Source organism: Ixodes scapularis, unplaced genomic scaffold (genome assembly GCF_016920785.2).
Source record: "Ixodes scapularis isolate PalLabHiFi unplaced genomic scaffold, ASM1692078v2 PGA_scaffold9__187_contigs__length_104089568, whole genome shotgun sequence".
NCBI lineage: Eukaryota > Metazoa > Arthropoda > Arachnida > Ixodida > Ixodidae > Ixodes > Ixodes scapularis.
The window spans coordinates 10,752,704-10,778,647 of NW_024609884.1; the positions used below are offsets into that span (position 1 = coordinate 10,752,704).

At 49.3% G+C, this 25,944-nt stretch overlaps 1 protein-coding gene across 1 annotated transcript; it reads right to left on the bottom strand.

Moving 5' to 3' along the window:
* Positions 1-2,220: 2,220 nt before the first annotated feature.
* Positions 2,221-23,888, bottom strand: LOC115317996 (aquaporin AQPAe.a). Its single transcript, XM_029977726.4, has 4 exons — positions 22,896-23,888; positions 10,087-10,167; positions 5,882-6,074; positions 2,221-3,229 (listed from the first exon to the last, which is right to left on the bottom strand). The coding sequence occupies exons 1-3, from the start codon at positions 23,472-23,474 to the stop codon at positions 5,907-5,909; spliced, it is 828 nt and encodes a 275-aa protein (XP_029833586.1). The 5' UTR covers positions 23,475-23,888; the 3' UTR covers positions 2,221-3,229; positions 5,882-5,906.
* Positions 23,889-25,944: the final 2,056 nt, after the last annotated feature.

The window sequence follows — 25,944 nt, forward strand, 5'->3', positions numbered from 1 at the left end:
CTTTTAGTTTCATGTTGCAATTATAATTTTGAAGGCTACCACCATGGAAGGCTAAAGAAATTTAGGGAAAGTAAAAAAGTGCAAGCACTTACGGCACCCGTAAGGTGAAACACAGCGACAGCTGAGGCGTGACGTCGGAGCCGCTAAGGTGTCATTTCGGAGCGCGCACCATAGAGTCTGCATAGGCGTTTTCGTGTTAACCCGAGGAACACACCGGACGAAGATTACATAACGTTTTGGAACCAATGAGGGTGTATTAAGTAGAGTGCATTTCAGCGGCCTGCGTAAGAGGGGAGCCTGTTTTCGTACGTCACTTTGGTACCAATAGTCAACGAAAAGTGCCAAATAAACAGGGACAGGGAAGTAGACAAGACGAAGTGCACTCTCAAATGAAGGTTTATTAAATTACGGTCAATGCGCAGGCGAGTTGGAGGAAGTATACCGGGATGATATTAACCCGAGACTGGGGCAGAAGTAGGAAATTATTTTCAGAGACGCTGTCTGTCTCTGTTACTTTCTCTTGTAGTGAAAAGAATTTCCTTCTCCTGCCCAGTCTCGGGCAGGAGAAATGCATGGTAAAATTTTAAGGCAGTTTTATCTGCGTATCTCCCGAGAATTATTTGTGCCAATTCTGGGTCACGTGGGCACCTATCCCAGTGCACTGCCCGATTGTCTGCCGGGGGTCATGACCGTGCATGTTATACTGCTACCATGCATGACCATGCATGTTCTCTTACTTGCTTGTTATCTTGTTTTCAGCGATCCGTGGAATGTTTTGGCGGAGTGCCGAAAATGGCCCGCGTCGATATGGAGCGCGGTCGACGGCGCGAAACTAGGCGAAGGGTCCCACTAACAGCTATCACTGTAATATAGCTGTAAACGAAGCAACCGGCTTGGAGATATTCGCAAACGAACTTAGCGCTGTATATGGATATGATTTCCGAAATCTGATATCCACTGCACGCAACTGTCTTACAAACCCATTACAGTGCAAAGTTTGGCGGTGAATATCTCCGAGCCGGTTACTTCTTTTTGCTTCCGGTAAATTGTTTTGGCCTATTATGGTGGTAGCCTTCCAAAATCTAATTGCAACATGGACATATAAGTCACGAATTAGAAAGTTAAGTAGCAAATTCGAGTTAATTAGATAGCGATTCTTTTATCTCCTTTGCAATTCCTGGCGTCCCCCACAGATGGAAATTGGTTTCCATTATTTGTTTTTTCAACGACCCTATTGTTACCAATTTTTTAAAGCTTTCTTTGAAACACCCGGTATAAAAAGTAAGGACTTGTGCTTGCGAAAAATAAAGCGTGGTGCATGCGTTTTACGTGCTTTTTTTTTTTTTTTTTGCCCTTTAAAGAAAGCCTGTGACAATGAAAGTAAGTCCATGATGGGGCGGGCGCCTTATCACGGGGTATTTTGTCATGTTTCATTGCAGGCACGTAGCCAAGGGGGGAGGGGGGGGGGGGGTAAGAACATGTCGCCCCCCCCCCCCCCCCCCCCCGAAATTTTGGTTGGAAGGGGGGGTGGGGACGACTTCGCAAATGTCAAGCGGAAGGCTTTTTTTTTTTTTTTTTCTTGCTTTTTGCAAACACGTTGATACACCTTCAGATTCAACGCTGATGTAGTTTTCGCATGCAAATCATCGAGACTGTAAGATCTGTGCTAGTCGGTAACAGAGGGGTGCTCCCGCCGCCCCAAGAGACATGCTAACAGGCTCACCACGTGCAAGACTGAGCAGATCTTTCCATGCCCATATCCTTCGGCGCTGAATACCTCGGCCAAACGGGTCGCTGCGTAAATGACCTGCTCCGGGAGCACCACAAAGCTGTAGAGGACGCCGCAGCCAACAGCACCCGAGAGACACGCAAAGACGGGAATGTCGCGGCTGCGCTCCCGGCTCTGCCGCCACAACCACGCTGGCAAATCTTCGTGACTGGGTCGGGAGGGGAAAAGTCTTTCGAATGGTGACGAGCCCACAAATCATAGGCTCACCGTCTCTTTTGCTCTGAAAGACCTCGGGGCCCCGGCGGCATGATGCCCTTTTATCCCTAAATGTTGGGTAGTGCCCAGACCGTGGGCAGTGCCCAGTCTATGGAGCAGACGACGTGCCGGGGTGAGAGATGAGAGGGTATTTTTTAACTCTCCGCTCTTTTTAGTTTAGCGAACGCTGGAGAGGAGAGTCATCGTGTTCCAAGAAAAGAAAAGAAGTCTCAATATCTTCGTCACAGTTTATTGTATAAATGGTTAGTATTCACATGAACCCGTAAAGATATGCATTAATGAAGCGTGATATATTCGTCAAACGCAAAGCGCCCGCGTTAGGAACTTTAGGATATGTACAGTTGATATCTGACAGATACATATATACATATTGTATATATGTGTATATATATACGGATATATATATTATGGCTATGTACGACGCGAGTTTCAACAAAAGCGAGCTAGGTGGAGAGCTTAACTCTGAGATGCGACGGTGATATGAAGATGTTCGATGATGTCTCGCAAATGAACTGTGTAGAGGCGAGACGGTTGAGCAAAACGATGGCGACGGTTGGTGATGTAGTGAGCGTTGCGTAGCAATCTACCTTTCTCAGAAGTAGCGGTTTTTGGGGGGAGCTCCATCTAGGTCATGGTCGCTAGCTCACCGGAGCCAAGGAGGGTACACCAGCTCGCTTGCCTGGGGTCAGAGAGCGCGCGTTATCCTCTCGAACTGCTAAGTAGAAAAATGGCCAGTTGTTTTCTTTTTCCTCGAACAGGCGGGTTCCCCCTCTTGGGCTTACACCTTACAAGTTTGGGGTCTCTGTCACGTGCCGAGGGAACTTCGAAGCACGAGAGAAGGAGACTCCATCGATGCACATGGCAGCGAAGAAAAATGTGTTGCCTACGTCCAGATCGGCTCAATTAATCTGACATGGCTTTTCGGGTAACGTATTTGTTCAAGGTCCCGTAAAGTTAAAAAAAAAAAGGACGCCCCGCCGACGTTCTCCGCCTTAATCTATATAATTAAGCGACCTGAGGCTGGGTAAGTCATGGCGCCACCGGAACCATACCGGTGGCGCTGTACTAACTGTAAATGATGCTACTCGACAAGTTCCCACAAAAAACGTCTACGGCGTCTCTACGCTAAGGTTTCGTGCAAGTTGAGCGTTCCTTCTTCGCAGTGACGAATGCAGCCGGGCGCAGTTGGCTCCGCGCTCCCATTGATTGAAGACGTGTGTGGTCCTGAAATGTACAGGAGACACTCGTTAATTCTTTCTTTTATAAATGATGAAATTAGTCTAATTACTCGTTTATTTGTCTTCCGCTATTTCCGATGGACACACAGAAGTTTGACTTCAAGTTTCATGACACGACGCGCTGCGGTGGCGCTGCTGTCGGCACTGCGCGTGCGCAGACGCTTTATCTCACGCAAATCTGGTTTCTGCGCACAGTGGGCAAGCGCAGGCTTGTTTACAGGGCGGTGGAAGCGACGTGTTCGATTGACCCAGGTGGTTTGGTGGGTAACCCCATATATATAATTTTTTTTTTCTTCTGTTTTACTTTACTTTTGTTGTATATCTCCAAAACTGTTGCGAAGGTACGTTTTTACCCCTCCTGCCGCAAAACTACGGCGACGGCACTGCGTGAAAGGCACGGGATTAGTCACTCAAACTGCATTGCGTAAAGACGTTGCAACGAGGCTAAAGCCGCGGCTACACCAATGGCCACACTGCTAATACTACATCATACAAGAGAGAGTCTGATAGCATCTTCGATCAACTCGCACCGGAATCGCCCTGAAACCAGCACAGTGCACGCAGTGCACAGCGCTCCTCGGTCGTGCAGCGCGATGTCGGTGCAACATCGAGGACAAACTGCGCCGCGCCGGTGCACCGCGGCTGCCGCGGCGAGCTCCACCTTGCGTCACTTCGCGTTTTGTTCGTTTATTTTGCGTAGGTCAGCACACGGTGACCGTCTGCTGTCAATTTCTTCTATTTTTTTACTCGCGGATTTGACGGTCCCACAGAAATAAACATCGTGGACGTGATTGTCGATGGGGTCACGAAGCGGGTGACAATTCCAAATGTATATGTTGGCCATCATTATTAGTTCAAGAAAACGAAACACCAGATAATAGCCGTACCTCGCTGTCATCGAAACGCCTCGCGCCGCTTTCCACGAAGTTCGTGCTCTTCGGGCGCTCCTTGCCACCGCAGCAATGGCCAGTAATCGCGGCGATGGTGAGAAGCTCGTCGTCTCGCCGTCAGAAGACCCGAGGAAATCATCTAGTGCAGCTGCGAGGCGTGTTCGTTTTTGCAAGATCGCCATCTCGATAGTCTGCGCGTCTGCTACTCCCGCCATCTTCTCGATTCCTACTCCTGGCCGCAATGCCTGATGGGACTGCACCCCGGCGCACCGCCGATTTTCTTGGTGCGCGTTGGGGCAACGAAAAGCCGCACCGGGAGGGTGCGCTTCGTTGATCGAGGACGTACGGTGCGCATTGGTGCACTTGATCGAAGATGAAGGGGCGCACCTCAGTGCCCCGGTGCGCACCGGTGCGGGTGATCGAGGATGCTATGAAGCATACGACTCGTACGCTAGTCATTACAAATAACTAAATTAATTGTAATTGCTTTTTTTAGTAATTTTGTAATCATGTAATTACTTTTATTAGGTAGTAATCACGAGAGTAATTTGGTTACTTTTAGCAGTAATTGCTTGCAACCATTAATTTTTTTTTCTTCAACGTCCGAGTTTGGATTAGAACTGCTGTGATAGGGCCACTTTGTCAGCTTCCAAATCTTGCGAATAAGGAATGAAACGACTGTTACCGAACTGTACGATAAGAGGCCAGGCTCTTTGTCTGGTCAGTTTATAAAGCGGTTTGTTGGGTTTCAAGCTGGGACTGTGAAGTCTGAGTGCTCGATAAAAGGAACCGAGTCTCTATTCACCCACCAAACAATACACCCTCCCCTTTTTTCCGTATTAAAAAAAAAAGAAAAAAAAATCTCCGTTTTAAAGCCAGATAGCGTCACTGTCAGGTGCGACAAAAAAAAACAAAAAAAAACGTAATCTCTCTGTCACGTGCAAGATAAGTGGTGGGCATTCCCCAAGATTGCACCACTTCCCGAATTCAAGTGTTGAGCGTGTGGAGGGAGCTACGTGCCCGCCGGTCCAATCAGCCGTGTCCCTTCCATCACATGACCCGGCTCTCTGCGCGTGGGTACGGGCGAAAACGTGATCACGTGGCGAAAGAAAGGCGTACGACTGTTTCAAGGACCCCACGTACGTAGCTTCCACCGTACTGTCAGCCTGGAGGTGAACGCAGCTTAGGTCCTGTTTGTTCCATTTAGCCACTGTGACCTAGATTGAGCTCATCGTTCGCCCCAAGCTCGCAGAAAGAAGCTCCCCCCCTTTTTCCTAATCCGACCTGTCTTTGTTTACCTAAGTTTCCTACCATAGAATACTAACCCTACAACCGGATGGTCTACCGGAAGTGGTGGGTTGAGAAAGTGAGTAATTTACAATGCGGCGATGCTTATCCCACAATGGACAGTACGAAAAGCCCTTTTCGAAACCCTCAGAAATATCTGCCGTTTTGAAAATCTGAAGTAATCGGAAAAGTAAAGGTTCCTTTTTCAATTAATCTTTTAATTGAATACTTTGTGATCGAAAGCAATTGTAATTGTAGTCTATTAGCTTTTTTGAGGAACGGATACAAAACTGGGCCGAGGCGTGTTTCTTTTTTTTTTTTCTGTATGACGTCACAGAAAAGCGGTTTGACGTTCGTATTACATGAGTACGAAGTAAAAACGCTTCTAAGATGCCTGAGGCCTGTCCGCAGATGTCATCAATGTCTGCAGCGAACCCGAGAGGAAGCAAATGGACCAATACCCGCGCAGTTGGCACGCGTCGGCATTTAGATGGAAGTGGTCCGGTCGGCCACCACCTCCTTGTTGGCCAGCTTGGCCATGGCGGTGATCTGGGCCTTGTCCAGCTCTTCGGTCGTGATGGGCGGCGCCTGGAACACGTTCTCGTAGATGACGGCCGCGATGATGCCGCCCAGGATCGGGCCCACCCAGAACACCTGCATTGCCATGGACAGCGGCGCCTCGTGAGTCAATGGCAGAGCAAGAAGCGTGTGGCAACGTGTCCAATCTGTACCGGGCGCTTGACTGAGGCGGATAAAGTAGATAATTAAATGCACAGGCGCCGCGTTAGGTAAACAAGCACCGTGGAAAACGAGACGAACAATATCCTTTCGGAGGACAGTGCACCTGTCCGTTGTGCCCCGGGGGCCTGTTCAGAACCTTTTCACCTGCGTGAGCGTCGAAGGTGCGTGTGGTCCGCGCGTGCGTGCAGTACACACTCGAAGGTCGCCGATTGTGTTGCACCTCGAGGCGCCTTTAGTTGTCGCGCGGACAAATCAGCGACGTTGGCGACGGTACTCGTTCCCGCAGACTCGTTTCACGGTGGCATGCATGGATCCATCACTAAACGAGATATTTGGAGGTGCACCGGCGAACTATGCCCGGCGCTGCCAGCGGACACCTGGGGTACGGCGCCAGCGTGTCGCCGACTTGGCTTGAGAAGGATTAGAAAGAAGAAAAGACTCAAATCGGCGGGCGGTGGAGTTTCTTCGAAGGGGGGGGGAGGGGGGGGGGGGGGGGGGGCACTAACCAAGATAAACGAGGACGCGACTTCCTGCTTTGGTTGGCCTTCTGCGGCGGAGATGCGAATCGCGTAGCCCGCGACGCCGAAATCCGCGCGCGCGGGTCTTTGTGGCTCGCTTACAGCTCTGGTGATTTTTCGTGACACTTGTCAGGCGCGGCGTGACAGCGTCGCCCTTGAACGGCGCCTTGCTCAATTTGTGAATTTTCAAGGGTGCGGGGACGGGTCCCGAGCAGTGCTTGGTGTCCTCCGTTTTCACTTTTCCCCGGCAAGTGGTTTAGGTTGGTTCGTTGTCGTCTCCGGAATCGGGATGTTTGTTCGGATATGTTTGTAAAAGATTGGTTTTAAACAGAACGAATAGAAATGGCGAAGCACAGACAAGGACGAGGACGCGTCCTTGTCCGTGTTTTGTTACTTTTTTTTTTTTTTCTGTGTGAAATGAATATTTGTACGTTCGTCTGGACACTTGGTGAGGGATTGCTACGAGAGATGACGCACGTGATGGACCAATTAGCCGGTATCTCTTTTTGTGGTAGATTTTAGTTTAAGCAGTAGGAAGAAGGAAAATACTTAATACTCGAGGGAAAAATAAAGGTACGAGGTGTGGCAAAATTAAGTATCTTGCGCGACTTCAAAGGGTCAACGAGGTAATGAAGGGGAAAATACATAATGAGGGGCATTGCGAAAACCGTAAGAAAAGCGAACAAAAAATGTACAAGTGGCTGTTTCTGTCAACAACCCGCCTCCATCATTTGGGGAATCGAATTACGTATATTATGTAGTGGCCCGAGTTATCGCAAAGAAAGCGTTGGCATGTATTACTATGATTATTGTTTATTCGAGTTGGAAAGAGGGTGCTGGAGGATGTGCAAGCTGAAGTTTCAAAAGAACTTTCGCAGCGACAAAGCAGCTTCGCAGAGCCAACAGGGCGCCCGGCAACGAAGAAGGAAGAACGAGTATGTTGCTCAGGCCGGACGGGGGCGCCCGCGCCAAACCGGCCTGCGGCGTTCTGCCCGCCGTGTTAGTGGCGCCATCTGACGGAAAAAGATGAAACTAAAACCACCTTCACGGTTTCTTGCTTGGGGTTTCCTTTTTATGATTTATTTTTATTAGAAGAGAGAAAAAAAAAAAAAAGGGGGGGGGGGGAGGAGGGGGGGAGAGAGAGAGAGCAGTGGCCAGCAGTGGCGTCACCAGGGCCACCGGTACCCGGGGCAGTGGGCCGCCACCCCGTTAAAAATTTGTATTTCCTCCCATTAGGCTTACTTTGCCAAGTTATGACTTTTTCTTTGTTAAAAAAAAAAATCTCGGCATTTGGAATACTTATTTGACGGTCCTTCACGGCAGGCAGTGAGTTCAAAGGAAGTAAAAATAAACATATAAGATTTGACGGATCGTCTATGACAAGGGCGAGATACACGAACTGAATGTAGCAATGAAGTCAAAGCTGTGAGAGGCTGGTCCGGCTGGGCGCTCGCGAATTTCGAGCGCCGAACAGGGACTTGTGAAATGCCATGAAATTAAACGATACGACGCACGTGCAAAGGCGTCGGCGGAGTATTAGGTATAGTTATCAAAGGTATCGGAACGATCTACAACCTAACGATACGCGATTACGAAACGATGCATGGCGCAAAGGTGTCGCCGGAGTATCGGGTATCGTTATCGAACGATCTACTAAAGCTCGGTCGTTCCGATGACTCCGAAAACGATACCCCGCCGCCGCCTTTGCACGCACATCTTATCGTTATTGGGTATACAGTTATCGGAGGTATCAGGAAGGTCTACTAAAACTCCGGACCAAGAACAATGCCTCGTGGCAGAGCACCAGCCGCGTTAGCAGGAGGTCGTTGGTTCGCAATCCCGGCATCGCAACACAAAACGTTTTTTTTTTCTCGCATTTTACAATTTACTGTGGCATTTTAGAAGTCTTTGATCGGCGCTCGAGGTTCCCGAGTGCCCAGGCTGTCACAGTTTTGACTCGTTATCGGGGGGAGGTATCGGAACAATCTACTAAAAGTCCAATGATCGGAGGAGAGCTCTTAGTGCCTGTAGCGACGGTAGTCTCGGAGGGCACGGAGCAACCTCGTTGGCACGGAGCGACCTTCGGAGGCCATGGAGCGACCCTTGTTTGGGAATATTGACGCAAGATGGCGCAACCTGGCTTACGGTCGGTGGTCGGTCGGTCGCCCGCGCTTTGAGGAACTAAGCGCGAATCCTCCAATGAAATAGTCTTGCCTTTTATCGCGCCTCAGCTTTACGAACACACGTGCAACTGGAGCAGGGGTCAGCGTTTTCAGTCGTCAGTGCCGGTTTCGGCGCTCCCGTTGTCGTTTTGGGCAGTAAATGCTAGCTCGCGCTTGAAGGAGCATAAGGAATGGCAATAAAAAAGCGGACTTAAAACCACTTAACTCGGATTCATCACACCTGCGACAGCGCACTCAAAATACTGCCAATTTGAATAGTTCGACACTACAGTAACCCATCGGTCTCAGAGAGAAGCGGGGAATGGTATTGCTTTAATAATAAATACCACAATCAAATGCGATAGGTCCGGGATGGCAAGACTGGGGCATGCGGCTCTTTGTGGGTCAAAGTGCGACTGACTCCAGTAAACTCTTTGTGCGAGATCGATTTGTTTTGGAGTAAAATAAATATAAAACTTCTTTATATATATTTTTTCTTTCTCTCTCTCTCTCTTTCTCTCTCTCTCTCTCTCGTTCTTTGCACGTTGTAGTGCGAGAAACTAGGGACATAGTGTGAGTTCTATTTGCACCACGCTCCCGCTCCCCGCAGTGTTCAGAGTGGGGCATTAGATCAGCTGGAACGCTTCACTCTTTCAGCATCCCGGTGTTCAAACAGAAACCCGCTTCCTCGTATCCTGCGCAAGCAGCTGCGCTCGTTATCTACGCGAATTTATACCGCTGGAACTGATCCGAGTAGCGCACCTGTGCCATTTTTGATCCTGGCGGGCGGCGGAAAGTTACGAGGGGCGTACCAGATTGATTTGCACTTTATTTACTTTATTTATTCCGATGCAGGCACCGGCCATTTAGACGTCGGTAGACACGCCGGTGGCGAAGAATGCTCTTGCGCCACCGGCGTGGCAGCCTTTCCATGCACTACCGGAACCACTGTTTGGAAGTGCGTCACACTCACACCCGGCTTCCAGCTCATCACTAACCGGGCGAGGGCGTCCTCGTAATGATGTTTTTTCATGACCTCGAACAGATGACGATCACTGGGGACCAGGTCGGGCCGTACACATGCACGACCTAACGTCCGAGGGATTGTGCGACGCGTCGGAAAGGGTGACCGAACACGACTCGATGCCGGCCAATCACGGCGTTGCGTGCGTTGAGGTCCGGTGATTGGCCGGCGTCTGTTGACGTGTAGAACAGTAGTGTCGATTTTAGCGGCGGCTTACTTACCCAGTGGTCATCAAAGATGCCAGACATCACGGCAGGCCCGAACGACCTTGCCACGTTCATACCGGCTCCGGTGTAGCGCACCTGGAAGTAATTGGAATAAAAATTAAATAAATTTTAGAACGCGATGATAATCCGCGTTTGGCCACTGCTAGCTTCGCGCCTGCTGCACGAGTGGGAACTTTGGTGCAACACCGAGTTTCCCACGAGCTTCAAGTTGTTCTAAAATTGACTGACATAGTGGTTTTCGAATGTTTACTCTAAGAAATGTTTGTGCGTCTACTTTCACGCACAACACTCGGAGAGCCAATCACCGCAACTTACGGAGGCAGCTCAGCGAATGACAATGCCGAAACATATGTTTAGACCCAAAAACGCAGTCTGAGTTGTGACATTAAGCAATGCAAGCGTGACGTTTTGCATTGCTTAATGTCACCAAGCACCAAGGAGAAGGCTGGAAAAGTAAGTACGCGCGCTGCACGCGCTCGTCTTGTCAGCGTAAAAAATCAGAAGTCTATAATCAAGATAAGGCATTGACGAGCGAACTTGCAAAATGCCGCTTGCTCTAGGTTTTTTTCTTTCCTTCTTCTTCTTCTTTAGAACAGGTACTATTGCAGACGTAAGCGCTTTCAGCGCGTCAAACTCCGCTCGTAGCATTATCCTCAATGCTTGGGTAATTTAACGAAAGTTCTATCCATGCCTCGCACGTATCTGCGTTGCATAAGAAAATCAAAAGCGTTACTCAAGTTACGGAGTTTTCAATCGCCGTGCCTGATTTCAAATACGTCGAACTAAAAATAATCATTTGCCGGCAATCCTACATTTTTTTTTTGTCCTTAGACGCTGCTTTTTTCACTACGCCTGTTGCACATTCGATCGACAAGTGATAACGTAATGCTGTGCGTATGTGGACAGGAATTGTTCGCACGTGAGCTCCGAAGAGACGGGCTTCCCCACATTCCTTGGCGACACTCCGCGTCCTTCCACGGTCGCGCGACGGAGAGGTCTACGCCGAAAAATCACCCACGCGTGAATCGCCTTGGCCGAGCGAACAAGAAGAAGTGGGGTGCGACTGACGCAAGAACGATCATCTAATTCGCGAGAATCGCGAGGTCCCCCCTTTTTCCTGTCTGCTTCCGCTGTGTCAGCTTCGTTATCGGCCTTGTTACGGCGCGGACGCATATATTATCGGCATTCTATTGGTTGCCATCCAAATGCGGAGCGATCGTTCGTTCCGTTGCGCAATTCGCTTACAACCTACGTAAACAACAATTAGTCGGACTTCGAGGTCGATCGTAATCGCCGCGTCGTCTCTTCTTTCCCTTCTTTTCGTGGCCACTGTCCGAAAGTTGCACATTTTACTCCACGCGCATAGCAAGTTATGTCACGTACTCGCCATAAATCGAATGCGTCCATGAACGTTATCAACGCGCTTCGCCCTCCGCTAGCAAATTCCTTACAAGAAAGTCACATGAATGGGTTCGAGGCACAGCGCCAGCGTCTGGCGTTCGGCATTCGACAGCGTTCGAACAGCGAGTACAGACGAAGGACGAAGCCATAGCTTTGCGTCTACCCCACTAATCCTTCCAACCAGAGCACGGTGTTCCGACGTCTCCGCGAGCTCTAATCTCCTCCTTTCCCTCTCAATTAGATTTTCGGGTAGTCTATGGTTGATCTTCAGTCTTTCGCTAGGGCTTTTCAGATTCCCGTCATTGGAAGTACCCAGCGCCTTAGTTGCAGTAGGGATGTTAGGTTGTTTTGGTCCCGGACCTCAATGGGCACCTTGGAGGGTATCTACCGTCGGGGACCGGGGGTGATCGTGGAAGATGGGTCCGGGTGCTGGCTGGAGTTGGACTTCTTCTTAGGGCCGACGGCGGAGAGTTAACCGACGTGGAGGCTCATGTCGTATTGAATACAACAAACAAAAATAAACTTTACTGCTGCTAAAATGAATTACAGGAAGACAGTACAAATATTAAAAACTGTAACTAACTGCCGCGCACTGCTTACGTAGTTAAGCAGTTATGAAAACGGACGCCTCGGCGTCAAGTGTCCTCCCGCGCACGCTGAGGACGACTATGCCGTCCGGTCGGGGGTTATGACAGTGGGCCAAAACCTGTCTCATCCAATCAGGGTCTAGTTACGATCCCATTGGGTACAGGCCCCGACGCACTTTGAACCAATCGGACGGGCAGAACCACCCTCGCCAGGAGGCCAAAAGGTCAGCTCCCAAGGACAGGTCCCACGGCTAGAGCCCGAACATTGACACACGAGCCCCTGGTTCGTTTATGGTCGGAGAAAATAAACTCACTTTGATGATTCCAGCGAGAATCGCCAGAATGTGCCTCACGGGGAAAACCGTCCGTCGGAGCGTGAGCATTGGGTATACGTTAAAATCAATATAGATAAGCGGAGAACTTGCCAGGCACAACACACATGGGTCTCACGAACACGAGCGCAGCGAAAGATTACACCAGATTCCAAGAATACGGGAACCACCCCGGGTGGTTCGCCCGATACTGCGTCTTCGTTTGTGCGCATACCTCTGCCGCGCTCGGGAGCTCCGCAGCCAGCCCTCACAACCACTGGAACTTGATCCGCGGTCTAAAGCCGGTGTGGCCTGCGCACGCCCACGGCACTTCGTCTAGTTTACGAAACGGCCTCCCCGTTGACAGTTATGCTGGCTGTGTACTCAATCATTTTAGATACTTTCTTTTTTTAAAGCTAATTTAAAGCGCTTCGTGTCTAGATCTAATCATTGTTAACCCGTTTCGGTAGAGCTTTCGTAGTGAATTTCTACGAAACTATTCGTTCTCTTCGAACGCGAATGATAGTTTCATGCATTTGGACCGATCGACACTCGCCATGTGGGCGAGGCACTGTGAACCTGCGTTGGTAGCGCGAACCTATCTACCCGGAGTATTCAGATAACGCCAGTCGTCATTTGAACGCCCCATTTTCTACACTATCGGCGTCTATCTCGTACTGCCCGCGGGCGAACGACACGTTCTCGACGCGAAAGGAGGGCGTGGAAGCTCGCCTTTAATGCGCGTACCAGGAACGACTCTTTCTACGCGCCTCGTTTAAAAAATCCAATGTTTGCGAAACCGCAACCCAGCGTTCAATCTCCACAACCCAGGACGCCCGCGTTCCGCGACCAGAAAGCCCGAGGCATGCCAATGTTTTTAATGCTCCTCAAACTGTCAACTTTGGTTGCAAACGTCTTCCTTGAAACCCCGTTTTTTTGCTCTCTCCACTGTCGTTCTACCAAGCTTCATGGCACTGGGTGAAGAGATACAGAATGCACGGGGACCAATGAATAAACGGTCCTGCCAGTTTCTGTACTGACCGTGCCGTGGACTCGTGCATCTCGAGTTCCACCGTGAACTATTATAGCGTGAATTAACCATGCGTGAACACACGTGCTCTCCGTTGGAAGCTGCTTCCATTGCATGAAAGCGGTTCCGCACGCTGTGGTGTGTGATGTTGTACAGGCGTCATTAAACATCATCGCTGTTTTTTTTTTGTTGTTTTTTTTTTCAATGTTTTTTCTTTGGAAGAATGCTTCTTCGTCTCACTCGTGCCTTGTAAAGATGGCGGCTCTCAATCTCCTCCGCTCGCGCCAGTGCTCGCCAGCTATAGACTAGCACGCCATGAGGTCCTTCGAGTGTTTGTGATCGAGAGCTAAATATCAGGAAAGCAATTAGGTTGCTGTCGCACCTCTTCCTTCTCGAAGGGCGTAATTACGGAGAATTCTTTTGGTACCCGCTTCGGCGACGTCACCCGCGGACGACACTGGATAGGATTGAGCAACTTTCCCGACTGAAAAGGCGATCTTTCGGATTTGTCAACGGCGGCGTCAACGATGCTGTTTTTTTTTTTTCCAGAACTCTCTTTGAAGGAACAAGTTTCACTTGGCAACTCTCCATGTCACTCATGAGCGATTTGCCCCGAGGTAGACATGCTACAAATATGCTGCGCCTAGCGCTAACTCGAAAGGGGTTGTAACTGCGTGCCGAGTCGCCGAGCGCAAATGTCCAGGCTTGGTTGACGGAAGGAGACGGAATAAAATCACGCGAAGGTAAAAAAAAAATATAAAAAAAGGGCTAGGTATGCTGCGTACTCCGATTTGGGACGACGGAGTTTAGTTTCATCAGTAAATAAATGTAAAAAAAAAAAAGAAAAGTAAAGGGAAGAACTAAATTGTTATGCTTTCCGGGTAAGCGGTATGAGAAGCGAAAGCGCATCTTTTTTTTTTTTTTTTTATTGCGTCTGGGGATTCAAGGTCAGAGCGAATGCGAATTTAATTCCACATCCACACGGAAAACGGAGAAGAAAAAAAAAAGGGGGGGGGGGGTGAGGGGAAAAAAAAAAGAAAAAGAAAAACGAAGGCGAGGGATTTACCAAAACTGAGTAACGCCGCTTTATCGCGACCCACGTCCGACACAACGTAACCTTACACCACTTAATTATATGCACGAAGGTGATAAGAAGTGAGTCGAAGGCGTCGGTGCCGAGTGAACGGGAGGTGGGCTTTCCGACAACCGATATGTCTGGTCAGCCAAAGGCCGGCTGCCAGTTGCGGGCATTTCCTGAAACGTGGCCCTTGTCGATGCACTGGCGGGTAACGGAGTCCTACGTCATTCAAGGACGAGTGGCGTCCGTTCATCGAAACGTTTAACACTTGGACGAAAAAAAAAAAAGTTTCCGCGGCCCGACGTAACGCGGCGATTATCGTCATCCGTGGCAAGTACTCATATGGAAAGCTTTAACTGCCCCGCGTGACCGAACTGTCGGCCCATTTGCATTTAGGAAAGCTTTTTCTTTTCTTTCTTTTTTCCCGTAAGCGTGCAGGTTTTCTTGCTTGTAACTCATACAGGGTCTATAGATCAATCACGGCTACAAGCGACGCAACAATCGTGCTAGAAGGTGCCATCTATCACTGTTTCCGGCCCATGTTGCGAAAAAGAGGAAAAGAAAAGGCCCAACAAGTTCGAAAGAACTGTTGCTCCATCCTTTTTAAATTGTATTGTCACACTAAGTGGCGGCTTCGTGCACCTGACTGCATGAAACGAAGGTGATGCAGTCACATAAGAATAAATAAAAAAAAAAAGGCAATAATTGTGTCTTTGCGACGGCTGATGTACCTTAGAAGCTTTCAAGGCCAACGTACAAAGGACGCTGTCACTAGAACCCGTGGCTCCTATTTCCATTAAATTGTATTTATATATTTATGCACTTATTTGGCTAAGGGGCTAGAAGCTGGTTGCACATTTCTGGTGTCGAATATTTCCTTTCAAAGTTGCGCTAATAAAATCTGGCCAAATGCCTGCTTCGACGCAAATGACGCAAAGAATATCTCAGTGAGCAACATACGGCTTGGCGTCTTCGCCCGATCGCCGCGATGTGACCGTGTCACGCGATTCTCGCGTGCGCAACAGCTACACACGAATTGTAGGTCGCAACATAACATGCAAGAAACGGACTGTCGCCCACCCAGGCGCACCAAACGTGCACTTAAAAAGAATAAAATAAAATAAAAAAAGGCACAATTACAGCAAAGCATCGTCGACCTGAAACGCATTGTCTCTTTTCCCAGTCCTCTTCGAGTGCAGGTCAACAGACGCCAATGTGATGATACGTGTACGGTCAACAGCGCGCGTCCGATTTCACGCGTTTCTTTCGTAAAGGCGGCGCTCGTATTGTGGGGCGCGCGCACTAAGCTACCACGGACAAGATCGTTGAGGGTGCCCTACATAAGGTCGGTTTGGTGCGGTGGCGGCGACACAAGATCGCGCCACCCTTGAGAAGACTCAGGAAGTGGCTCATTCAGGAGGCACCATCCGACGGGACGGCTCCTTGTACCAAATTGCGCCTCATCGTCCGACATTGAAGACTCTCGCTCCGCGACTCCATGGACGGATGTTTGTGGCCGCGTATGTGCCACATCCCGTGTTGTTTGTGAGGCGTGCATGGCTCGAGAGACACTGAGTTCGATCTTCGCGACGCGGAACGCCCCTATGCATTGGTGTCGCGGCACCCTTGAAAAGCGTGCCGCATGTAAATCAGTCGGGCTAAATAGGTCCTATCGCGGATCCGTTCGGAAGGAGCCCGGAGAGCTGCTTCCGAATGAAGGAGTACCGTGACCCATTAATGGTAGATGTACGCCAGCGAGCTCGCTTCAATGTTGGTATAGGGCAACGTCTTTATTTTTTTTTTGTTTGTTTTTTTGCGTTGTTTGATTTGGAATGCGGCCTTCGCTACTGGCGGAATTGTGAATACGCTACCGCGCCATCGTCGCAAGTTAAATTGTCAAGAAGATGGCGGCGTTCGACACTCGGTTGATATCTACGGTGTTCAGCGAGGCGGGGAAATAGTCACCCTTTCGGTTCACACTAAAACTATTTTTTTTTTTATAGGACCAATTATGATCAGGAATCGTAGCGCGAACTGTTGGTATTGCTGTTTCCTCCAAACCCCCCTACCCCTCCTCTCTATTTCTGTCTCTGTTTTTTTTTTTTTTTTTTTAACATGATTAATTATTGCTTCAGTTAAGCCAAAAATATTTTGGGAATGATCCCAAAACATATCAGCGTTTTTTTGCCATCCAGGTATACTTCGGGTGCATCCACACTTGACGTCGTCGTACCACAACACTCAGCCGCACGATTGCAACAACCGTGCGTGGATTAAAAAAAAAAAATAAGCATTGTACCAAGCGCAGCTTTAACCGGAGCCCCCTGGAAGCAGACCGACAGCAGACGTTCTTTTTGTAAGTGAAACAACAACAAGATAACCAAATTTGCGTTAAGAAAGTGGAATTCGAAATTCAGGCGGACACTATATATCCACCGCGCCGGCAAGCGTGAGGCCGCAGGCCGAGACGGCCTTCCGATGAAACTTTAATTTTAACTTTCCCAAATGACGTTCGTTGATGGCTCGGACGTCTCGGCGGTCTCAAGTTTTCATGCTCTTTGTTTGCTTGGTCAAATCATCGGCGGACGATCAAGGACGTCCCTAATGGACACCAGGGCGGCTCCGCGGCGCGGGCCGATGTGGGACAGGGCTAGCGAGAAACAAAGGAGCTAACTTCCCCGACCAAACGAGAATTCGCGAGAGCTATTAGCGTCCAAGCCCGCAGCCCTTCCTCAAATTGGACGGACGTAAACACGGCGAGGACCTAACCGTGATTTAGTGACGCCATTTCTGTCACTATACGAAGCGAAATAAAGAACCCCGTGATCAAGCGCGTACTACTTGACCAAGATGCACGCCGGCATACATTACTCTGTTTTTTTTTTTTTTCCTTTTTTTTTTTTCTTCTCGAACGCGAGCAAGAGCAGATTGACTGCTGCTCTGCGCTACTCTTCGCGAGTTGTCCGACTTCTTCGGTCGCTTGTTAGCTTCGATTGCTCTGATGTTTCGCCCTGTCCTTCCATTAACAGAGAATAACCTTAGGTTAGGCTTAAGGCCGACGTATTAATGGGTCCTCAAAAGTTCCGTCGTCTTCCGCTAGGAGATGACCGCGTGCGTCCCTTCCATCCTCTCCTTTTTCTTGATGCATCTTGCTTCCGGCCGTGGCGCGCGAGAGTCGACCGCTACACCCCAATTTGCTCGAAGCGATCATTACACGGCAAAGCCACGGAGACCACGCGAAACCCTTTAGGGACATCACCGGGACGAGAGTCGAACGCGAGACGGGGCGGCCTCGCTGAAAATTGAAGTCAGACACATAAAAAAAGAGACCGGCAAGGTTGGGGCCGTGACCGCCATGGGGGCTGGATGCGGTCATGGCTGCGTCATTCTTTAAACGCTCTGGCTCTTTCTTTTTCTTTTGTAGTCATCAAAAGCGAGGAGGGTCCAGGAAGACGTCGTCCCGGACTTTAGTTTTGAAAGGCGTTGGTCCCGCTTCGAGCAATCGACGCTAATTTCGCTGATAGCGGTAAGCATTAGTGACTCCTTTTCTGCGATTTTTTTTTTCTTATAATTTTGTTTTTTCTGCGGCATCCCACATGTTTCGCGATTGCGATCCTCTACACATCTCTCGATGTTGCCGAACCTGTCTCCTTGGGGGAAAAAAAAGTGTACTCACTTTTCGGCTTTCTTTCTCTTCTTTCTTTAATTTTTGTTTGTTCGTTGCGTTGTCAAATGGTTTCACGAACTTTGCCTCATATTGGCCAGTTTCGTGGCTATTCAAGATTATTTGAGCGATGAAAAAAAAAAAAAAACACGACAAAAATACATAAATCAAAGAAAGGTGGCGAAAGAAAGGAGGCGCGGCGATGATCTCTAGAAAAAAGTCGCATTTTTGCGCGCTATTATCACCTCGTTTCTGAGCGCATCGGTGTTATATCAGGAGTTATCGGTCACCTATCGCATTTTGCCTGACACATGGCAATATCAGGTGTGCAAACGCGACGAGAGGCTACCAAAGCCTTGCGTTCGGCTACGAGTTAATTTACTTGCCCTGCGACGAGAATTGCACTCTCTTAGTGCAGCGAAGTACGCGGCAAAGAGGGAAGATTTTAATGACCCTCGCACATTGTGCAGGCGGGGAAGTTTACTGGAGAAAAATACAACCTAAAGCTATAGTTATCTCGCAGAAACTCCCAACTCCTGCCAAGTGCGATCGTTTGAGATAGCAGAGTTGACCGAGCGTTCGCGTCATGACAGGCAGGGAGACGGAAGCGGCATGCTCAGCGCGTTTGAAACGAGCCGATAGTGACCACCATATGCCGTTAACCTGAACGTCCCACCTGATATTTGCGAGTCGCATAGGAACAGCAGGTCAGAACTGTTAGAAGGAGCAAGAGGATTCCTGGTTGGCAAAATTGGAGGCTCAGGGCGTCAGGCACTCGGCCGGAGAGGTTAAAGTGTCGTTCATGGAGTCGGATTCTGCGGAACTAACGTCTCCGATTTCGCTTGACGGTCGTTTGCTTGCACGGTCTTGGAGTACGGGTCCTTCCACCCCAAAGCGTAAAGCCGACACGAAACCAGAACGGCAACAATACTGAGAGATCGGGTAGAGAAACCAAAGAAAAATGGGAGACGAGGTGGGGTGTCAGTATCTTTGTTGTTTTTGTTTTTGTGAAAAGAGGGTGAAAAAAAAATGGGGGGGGGGGGGGGAGCTGACGTTAAACGCAGATTCCGCTAACCGGGGGGGGGGGGGGGGGGGGGGGAGGGAGGGAGGGAGGGAGGGAGGAGGAGGTGGTACTACAACCACGGATAACAAAAAATGAGTTTGTTATCCCTGGATCCGTGGCTAAATAAACTATCTTGATAGGCCGTATTGTCGCGGTAAAAGAAGGCCGTAGATCGCGAGGGATGGGCGTGGACCGCTTACGATTCCGGTCTAAGTCGTGTCACCTGTCTTCCTCACGTATGATGTCTCTTTTTTCTTTTTGTTGTCGCATTTGTGCGTGTACACGCCTAAAAGAAAGAAAGAAGAAAAAAAGAAAAGGCATACGGGTCCGGTGCAGAGGTGTGGCGCGTGCCACAGTGCACCCTTGACGACGAACGAACCACGTGGTCGGGCAGCAACACTCACGCAAGATGTCCTCCCCTCATCCTGAGGTCACGCCAGCGTAATCCGATAGTGTGCTAAGATAAGGCACCGACAGCGACGCCGCTCTCAAACGTCTGGGACCGCATCGGGCTCGAGGCGCGCGACAGATTTCGTTCGATGCCTCCTCCTCGGTGTGCGGGGCGGTCTCTTTCTGCCAGTCTCTGCGCTTTGTTCCATTCATTCCTGCCATTCTGCCCGATGCAAAAACACCGCTGCCGGAGCCAATTTTAATGCCCTATTTTCGAACTTTTTACCTCAATATGCTGCAAACGCTTTTATGAGGCTTCCGAAAACAAAGAAATAACTTTATGAACCGAGTTCCGTTCTCGCAGGTCCGAGTTGAGCATCGGTCCGCCAGTGAAAAACTACTTGAATCAGAAGATTCCTCACCTTCCTCGGCGGTACGCGTCGTGTCACGTGACAGCGCGACTTCGCGGCGTCAAATAGTAGAGTCACCTGACGCTGTCCCTCTTTATTCCCGGCCACTCCGTCGATCCTCTCCCCACTTCTCTCCAGACGTCCATCGATGTTTAACCCAGATCCCGGTTTCGCACATTAGGCGACGAGTCGGAGCCGTTTTCCGGGTGGAACAGCTCTGTTCCCACATTGTCGAGCATTCCTTCTTTTTTTTTCTTCTTCTTCTTTCTTTCTTTTTGCGCTGGTGGGTGGCGGCGCGCGCTGCTAAGACCATTATAACGGGCAATTGGACGCCGGACACGGGGCCTTCTCCTCCCCTCTTCACAGGACCCCCCTCTGGCTAGCATTCCGTCTGGGGCGAAGGGATGTCGAGGAGAAGAAGAGAAGCCACGCCGGACCGGTTCGGGCGATCACGCAGTCGCGACCGATGCGCACACGCATTCTTTTTGCTCTCGAACTGGACTCGTTTCGCATTGGGCGCCAGGATTCATGGCGCTTCTGTCCCTCCCCCCCCCACCACCACAACCACCAAACCAAGCACCCCCCTCCCCCAAAAGAGCCGGACGAGCGAGTTGAACGTACAAAGGCGTTGCCAACGTATGGCTCGGCTACGCTTTCATGTCACTGATCGATGCTCGACCGACCGGCGCTGCTGCGCTCCAGCATCCGCCGGGCGACTGGCCGCTCCGTAGCGCCACGGGGCACGCAGCCGTGCACGGTCGCGCGGCCGCGTGCAGTGCACAGCGCGCGCCCGAGAACAGGATGCTTTGCACTCCCCGGAGGAGGCTTCTTCATTCGGACGACGAGAGAAGCAATTTTCGGGCCAAATTGATGGGCGAACGGAGTAGTGAGGCGCGGGTCCGCCTTCGGGCGCACGGTCAACGCGGCGGGCTACTTCCGTCCTCTGGCAAACGGACGGCAGCCCAGCCAAAATCGGCTCTTTGAAAAACGTTCGCGTAACTCCTGTTAACGCTTTTTTTTTTTTTTTTCCTCTTCAAAGTAACCAGCGGGAGGGGAAAGGGAGGCCAGGGTTTGTGGCTGGTCGAGTGTCCACCCAATACCTCATAGAAGAGAAGGCCCGCCTCCTTCCCACCCTCAACGTCATTGCTAGTGGACCCACACAGCGCCGCCTGCATTGCGTCAGCGTCTCACAAGGCGGTGACTCTCATCGAGCTTCGGCGTGTTTGCCGTATGGGGCGGGTCGATCGGGGGATCCACCTAGGATCTCTGGGTCCACCAACGATGATGTCATCCGCGGAGGCCTTGTCTTCGGGGTAGTATTGGTCCACCACGTTAAGGCAGATGGGCTCGTTACGACGCTGTTCTCCCATCCAGGTCACGGAAGAGGCGCTATCTGGTACCGAGGAGTGGCGTTTTTATTAGCGCGGCTGTCGGGCATAGCCTCTTTGGACGCTCCTGACGGGGGTGGAAAACATTTCGAGATGCCATCTAGTATTTTTTTTTTTTAAATTTAAGTGTTAGCTTAATGACGTTAAAAAAAGTGCGGAAACCTCGACAGTAATACTCACATAACGCAGAAAAATGGAGATTAAAAAAACTCGTTTTTTAATCTTTTTTTTTTATCGTTGTATTCTGGTCGATTATATATATATATATATATACTGCGCTCAAAATGGTTGTGATGGTCTCCTAGAGCGGGATTTTTGTTTGTGCGTACTACATCGCCAAAAAAAAAGAGAAATTTTTGGGTATTCTTCGGCCGTTAAAAAAAATAAACAAGAAAAAATAGAAATCAGTTTTGAAACGGAAGAACAAATTATACGGGAACCAATCCTTGGATTCCCTAGGAACCGGCAACGAACGCGTTTTACAATATAACTTCGCTGCGAGCACTGCTGGACATTTATAATATATTTACATTTTTTTTCTTCTTTCCTTTCTCTCTCCTTAGCGAGGATTTTAATTTTAAACACGGAAGCTACAAGCGAAAGAACTTGTTCTTCCACGAGTGTGTATGAGTAAGATTAAACTACACGGGCGCCATTTACGCTTATGAGACTGATCAGCTCAACTAAATACACAGAAAAGTCAAGTCGGAGGAATAATCTTCGTGACCTCATTCACTATGGATTCACTATGGAGTCTCGAAATCGGAGTGTCCCGTTTTCGTTTTACAAATGTTTTTCCCAGTCTTTATTTAATTCGTTGATTGCATTTTCCTTCTCTTTCACAATGAGCTTATGTGCGCTCCATTTTAATCCATAAGCACACGGAAAATTGAAAAATTAATGAACGGACGAGCTAGAATTTTTGATATATTCTTCATTTATGAGTCCAATCGACTTCCTACGTTTTTGCTGCTTTACGAAACATCTGGAGTAAATTTTACTTCTATTTTTAATGTGTTCTAAGTAGTTTTATTCTTTCCTAGAATAAATTTCGTATTTCTATATACTTATCTCTGGAGCACTGCTGAAGTATACTTCAGCAGTTGATAGGCGCGGTTGATTAGCCATGCGATAATATTTTGTCGATTCAAGAATCCACTGGCGATTCTGTGAACTGAAGCCTCCTCGCGTATCTTGGTAAAAGGGCGCTTTAGTAAACCTCTCCGACTAGCTTAACCTTTTTCTTCCCTCCTTTTATTTCATATAAAACACGCGCGCGCATCGTCGACAAAGCAACGATAAACATTGTGTAAAAAAATGAAACGAGACGCAATACATCATTAAGTGCAAGCACAACAACACACAGCGCCAGTATCTTTACGAAATGCATCTTCAGTAGCAGGGCGAGGTCAGGGGCCCTGCTGCCGAGATGGGCGCGATGTTAGGTTGAGAGCCAAACCAAAAGACCTCAGAGGACTCACCGCAAAGACGTGGCACGTGGTCACCGAGAGTCCGATGGCCAGCGGTGCAGACCCTTGGACGTCCAGTCGGTTGGTGTCGCAGACGGAGAACACGGTGAGCACCAGGATGAAGGTGATGCATACCTCGACCGCCAGGCCCATGAGCGGAGTGACTCCCTCGGCAAGGCCAGTTCCTCCGAGCGCACCGTGACGGGCATCGGGAGTCACCGCTCTCAAGATCGCGGCTCCCGTGATACCGCCGATCAGCTGGCTGCAGATGTAGAAGAAGGACCTCAAGATGGACACCTTGCCGACGAACAGCATGCCCATCGTGACGGCCGGGTTCAAGTGGGCTCCGCTGACGTGACCCACGGCTTGGGCCATGGTGGCCACGGTGATGCCAAAGCCTATGGCTATCTGGACCATGGTGGCTTCCCCCAGCGGCTTCGTGGGTGAGCCCCAGTTGATGCACGAGCCGCAGCCGATCAAGACGATGACTGCGGTGCCGATGTATTCAGCGACCATCGATTTCCATAGGGTGCTGGAGGCGGACACCTCGTCGATGCCGCATAAGTTACGGAATTGGCGAACGCGGCCCATCTTAAGAGGTCTGTAGCCGGACAGAGTGGAGGCTCACCGAGTGGACGGGAGGAAGAAAACCTTCCTGGACTACAGGTCCAGAAGACAGAATCAGAAAAAAATGCCAACGGCAGATGGCAACGGACGGACTCGACGAAGATTTCGTGCAAGAAAGAATAGAATATGCTGCCTCAATTTTTCACTCAGAGCTTGCTGAGCGTAGAAAATTCGAACTCAGAAAGAGCGAAATTGAAGACGATTTAGTGGTTGGCGACCGCAGTGGGACGAACGTTTCTCAAGAATCGTAGGACGGTAACTGCCAGGGAAGCAGACGACACCGGTGCGGACCCGATAGCAGGCGGACGATTCCTCCGACAACTTTGATAAAGTCGGACCCGCGAGTCAACTTTTAGTGCCGCGGCACTCGTATCTTTTTTTCTTTCTCTTTTTCCGTTTCGGTCGTGCCTTCCTCCGTCCTCCTCACCAGGGTGGAAACACAAACGCATAAAATACTACCATCCCTCCTCCCCGTCCTCCGCATCGTCTCTCCTTTTCCGCCGTCATGTGACCTCCGTGACGTCACGGAGAGTCTGTCTGAGGAGCCGGCAAGGAGGATGGTCGCGCGGAGAGTATGGGTATAGTACGTGAGGGGCGGAGGCTGCACGGAGGAGCCTGGGGATCGATCCAAGATGGCCGGCGGCTAATGGGTTTTCCGGTAGCGCAGTCAATGGAAAGGTGTGCCGCTTCTCGGGATCCCGGCAAAATAAAGCATTAATTGCTCGCGCTCGACTCGGCGTCATTCGGAAGTTTTTGTTTCGTGACGCGACACCGCGCGCGTCTGTTGGTAGAGGAGGAGGGGAATGACATTGCTCGCGTCTCGGTCAGGTTTCTTCTGGGAAACAGCTGAGTGGGTCAGCTCATATCTGGGCACCGACACATAAAAATTGCTGGCCTAACGGTTTGTCCACTTAGGGTGCGGGCTTCCTTCCTGTGTTTCGGCTTCGGCGCCGCGAGCTTTCATCACGATTCACGGAATCGTTAGAGATCTTACTCAGCCGTCGCCGCGCAAGATGCAACTTTGGGACAAACTTGAGTCCCGGGAATCTTCCATTTTTATGCGGGCCCCGCCAGAAAACTCGAACGATGCCAGACACCTCGAGGCAAAAATAAATAAATAAAATGTTACGTCGAGTTGGCATGCATTCTGTTAAGCATAATGTGCTGCATGTAATCAGAAGTCGCCTCCGTATTTGTTTATATATTTTTGTTCCGTAAAGTGAGCGTGTTTTTGAAACACTTCTAACGTCGAAGAATTTATATGCAACATATTTCGTTCAGTAGAACATCTAAATTACGCTTCCATCGCTGGTCTCGTCACGTTTTTCTTGCTAAGAGGGTCAAGCTTTAATACCCGGTATTAGTTCCACACTTTCAGAGAGTATTTCACTTTTCGTGGACAGTAAGGGTCTCTTTCATCTAATGGGCAGTTTCGCTCACGAATCGAAATATGTATCCTCTCCGTCATCACCCCATAATCGCCTTTATTTCATTGTACCTTTTTAGTAACGTCACCAGCTGCGCTTACGTAAGGAATGATAATCCAGCATCAGCGGCCGCTCTTGACGCATCTTTTAATGCAAGTTCCTCTAAGGTATACATCACAGACACTTGTTGCATGGGCTGTATGTTTTTCTGTGACGCCTGCGCTCACGAGAGCAGGGGAATACCTACTCCAATTTCAAAGCAAAAGTTAAGACCGAAAAAAAAAAAGAAAAAAGAAAAAGAGTAAAGGTCGCCGTAATTGCTGCGGGAATAAGTAGGGAGTTCTAAACTTCTAGTAGACTGTTGTTGAGCTCCAATACTGAGATTTCCGGTAATGTTACGATGCATGTGGAAATTAAGATGCCGTCAACGTATCGAGTATGATTTTCGGAGTTGTCGAAACGATATACTCAAATTCCCTAGTATGAAATTGGTTTCTTGAGGTTCCAGTTTTCAAAATATCGATTTCCGGTAGAAAAGAAAGAAAAATTATGGAGGGAAATTTAAAAGGATTCAGGCTTTGATTTGGACCAAACGCCAAAAATAAACCGCTAGAAAGTTCGGTCCAAATAAATAGTCAAACTGAACTGTATTTCATCAATACGTTCTATTCAGACAACAAGTAAGGTTCGCGGAGGGCTTAACTCGTCCTGAGTCTAGAATTGTACACCAGACACTCCACTCACTCACTATTGTGGGCTGAATGAATTAAACTTGCTTTAAATAAGTATAAAAAAATAAATAAAAAAGTGGTTTCCCATAAAAAAAAAATTAGCTTTACTTTTTGCAGGTTAAGATAACAGTACAAAACTCGCACAAAATCTTTTTTCCTGCTTGTTTTCTTAACCTGCAAAAGGGTATAATGATTTTACCTTGTCAAAATACCGAAGGTAGAGCCAGCCTCAATAAAAGAAAAGATTCCAGAGCGTCGAGTTATTGGGCAACTCGA